Genomic DNA, 3650 nt, shown 5'->3' on the forward strand with positions numbered 1-3650 from the left:
ATAGAGAGAGAGAGAGAGAGAGAGAGAGAGAGAGAGAGAGAGAGTCAATAAAGCCCACGTACACACATGACCATGAGTGTGCCATTGTCATGTGTGTGTGTGTGTGCGCGCCCCTCTAATAGGTAGTAAACTCAGTGAGGCCCACGTAAGTAACAGCCTTCGGAGCTCGGTCTCATGAGTCATGACCGGTTTGTTTATTGCGAATTAACTCACACAAGACTGACCACCCTGTCTTTACTGCTTTCGGTCTACAGTTTCTGGCCTCAGTTGTGGTGAAAAGCTTTTAATTGCTGCTGCTTTGGGAACGAATGGGGAGGCAGGTGGAGTAATTGGTGGGTCTCACACTCTCACATGGATGGGGAAGTTTAAGAGGAGAAGAACAAACGGGAGTCGGTTTAGGGATGGGTCCATCCAAGCCAGAACATGAACGTGACTAATTAGATGATGAGCTATTTGACTACCTTAAAGGTGAGTTATAATTTTTTTTTGGTTAAAAAAGTGAGTTATAATTACTCTAGTCGTTTTGTCGAATTTATTCCATATGATATTCGAAACCCTAGGTAGAAATTATATTGTTTAAGCATTGTAGGGATTATCGCAATATTTTGTTCCAATTAAATAATTGAATTCTCTTTTTCATGCTAAACTCTTTGATGCCTTAGGGAAGGAGCCGTTCTCAGTCTGACCTTAGTTGGCATGTGATGATCAACTTTTGTTGTCAATGCAGTTCGAGCAATATGTCGATCGGTCCTATAGATGTCCAATCTAATTACGTCATATGCTGAGTTGGATGAGACTGAAATTTTAACAGTTCACATTTTAAGTTTCAATTTAAACATAATAAAATGTGAAGATATTGTGAGGAAGGTTGTAAGGCCATGTGGTCACGGAGCTTGGTAGCGATCCCCTTCCCTCAGATTCTAAAACTTTGCAGAGTGAATGTCGTTAATGTTTTAATTGGTGAAAAAGTACATGTAATGGATATGCTTAAATTTTACAAATGACAAATCAAAAGTATTTGCTAGATATTCATAGGTATGTAAACAAATTGGATACGGATTGTATGTGAATCCATCTGAAAAGCCCCTTGACGGAATACCTTTACCAAATGGATATGGATTCAAATAGAAATAAAAATTTTCAACCATTCGTTTACATCCTTGACCTCTAAACCTTTAGACAAAACAAAACAAAATGTTAGACTTGTGGTCATGGAATGTTGGGAATGTGTTGTCTTTTCTACTCCGCATAAGTCACCGACTCACTACAAATGTTTTTTTTTTTTTCAAGGAGACGATCGTAAATATGATAACATGACTCTGTTTCTTTCACGTGCATGCCAATTTCATTGCTTTATAGTTTCAATTCGGGAGTAATAACATTCAACAACAGAATCAACACTGATCATACGATCAATTAAAAATAAAGCATTTCTTTAATTAATTAATTACTAAATATCCATTAATTAATTAATTAATACAGAAGAACTTAATGGCTGTGGCTTTAAGGTAGTTTACGTTACGCTGCGAAACGTATCGGCCGTAACATCAACAAGCTTTGAGCGGAACCCCACACAGGCAATCATTGCTAACAAACGATGACGCTTCAAGATGATCGAACGGTGACCCCGCCGGAATCTTGCCGCAGAGATGGTTGTAGCTGAGATCCAGGTGACCTATATACGCCGCCGACGATATCGACTTTGGTATCTGACCTCTCAATTTGTTGTACGATAGGTCAAGAGTCGTGAAGTACGATCTCTTCCCGAAAGAATCCGGTATGAAACCTTCGATCGAGTTTCGGCTCAGGTTTAGTATACTTATGCCCGAGCTTCCAAGTAAACTCGCCGGGATCCGGCCGGAGATTCGGTTGCTGTCTAGGTTCAGTGTCGACAGAACCCGTACTCTCCCCAGTGACTCCGGAATCTGTCCGGAGATCTGGTTCTCCGACAGATCTAAATCGGCGAGTCGGTAGATGTTCGAGATCGAACTCGGAATCGGTCCGTAGATCTGATTCCGACTCAGTAACGCTCTGCTCAGCATCGTGAGCTTCCCGAAGTCGCTAGGGATCTCACTGGAGATGCGATTATTGCGAAGATCCAGGTGCATTAAGCTAGGAAGGTTGACTATCGATGACGGAATCCCTCCGGAGATTTGATTATCGGCGATGTTGAGGACGGTGAGTCTCTTAAGCCTTCCGATGTCGGACGGAATTTGACCGGTGAGTCGGTTTCCGATGAGGTCGAGGATTCGGAGGTAAGAGATGGAGGTGATGCAGGTGGGGATAGTACTGGAGATTCCTTTCCAGTCGGCGATGACGATGTTGGTTAGGTACATGAGATTGCAAATGGAGGGAAGAGATTGTACCAGTCATGAATCCAGAACGACCGGCTTTCTCGAAGATGGGGTCTTCGGATTCTCCCCGGAGGTTTATGTCGGCGACACGACGAGTTGTAGGGTCGCAGCTAACGCCGTACCAGTTTTGGCAACAGTCATTGCCCGACCATGAGTTGAAGATGCCCAAGTATGGTTCATGTAATGCTGCTTTGAAGGCTAGAAGTGCTGCCCGGTCTGACGGCGGGCAGGAGTAAATGACTGGTATTGTAACGGCGACGAGGACGGCGACGATGGAGAAGATGAGGTGACCCATCTCTGACAAATGGGTAGTGAAGCAGTGTACCACTGCTACCAAATTCGTTAGCCGTTGAAGGCTAGGCAGCTGTAAGCATGGGAACTTGTCAGTTGTGACGTTTATATAATCTTTCATTGACGATTTTGTCCCTGGTTCTATTATAGAATTACAAGTTTTATTTTTCCTTTTTTTTCTGAGTGTTTGATGCCAAAGTTTAGGCCGTTGATTTAGGAAGATTTTTGTCTGCATGCACGTGGAGATGATCCAAACTCAGTCGGCGTTGGTGTGGGCACGTGGATCCAAACTTTGATGGTTTTAGAGCTTTTACCCGAACCACTTGGGGTAGTAAACCATGGTCTGATGTCTGGTCCTGGTCCTATTGTTAATTAACGAGGTTTATTTACATTATTAGTACGTAGTTGAATTGTACAACGGGTCAAACTTCGACCATCTTGAGGTCGAAAATGGATCAGCATGATTTTTTTTTTTTTTTTTTCCTGTAGAAAATGGATCAGCCTATATGGATTTTAAACAGTAAAATTTTTTAAACAATATGGTCAGAAAAACAGAGAACGACAAAAAAATGGAAAACGGACAATACGGGTTTTAAATGTGTAAATTTCAAATAAATAAGAAAAAAAATAAACAACAGTATATTCATATAAATTAATGAATTATTACATGAATACCTGCATGTAATGTTCAAAACAACTACAATATCCAATACTAATGCATATATATCTCATGTCTCATTATAAGTTTTATAATATATAATTGAACATCAACCAATTACACCAATTCTAAGTCCATACACCACACATATCCATGTCTTATTGAATAATGTGACTTTGCTATGATGTTGTTCATTGTTGTCAACATAGTCAACACACTCTCGGAGTAATGTATGTTCAGTTTGAGTTGAGAATCATCACTTTAAAAATACTTTTCAACAGATACATCAGTTTGTATCTCAATTTCGGGGTCCATACATTGATATTGAGTTGAAGGTGATATCATAA

General features: G+C 40.7%; 1 protein-coding gene across 1 annotated transcript; it reads right to left on the reverse strand.

Moving 5' to 3' along the window:
* Nucleotides 1-1416: 1416 nt before the first annotated feature.
* Nucleotides 1417-2781, reverse strand: LOC122075250 (DNA damage-repair/toleration protein DRT100-like). The gene is given in 2 exon segments (XM_042640208.1): nucleotides 1417-2351; nucleotides 2353-2781. Coding segments are annotated over 2 exon segments (1218 nt in total). The 5' UTR covers nucleotides 2767-2781; the 3' UTR covers nucleotides 1417-1547.
* Between the last annotated feature and the right edge of the window lie 869 nt (nucleotides 2782-3650).

This window comes from Macadamia integrifolia, chromosome 4 (genome assembly GCF_013358625.1).
Source record: "Macadamia integrifolia cultivar HAES 741 chromosome 4, SCU_Mint_v3, whole genome shotgun sequence".
Classification (NCBI taxonomy): domain Eukaryota; kingdom Viridiplantae; phylum Streptophyta; class Magnoliopsida; order Proteales; family Proteaceae; genus Macadamia; species Macadamia integrifolia.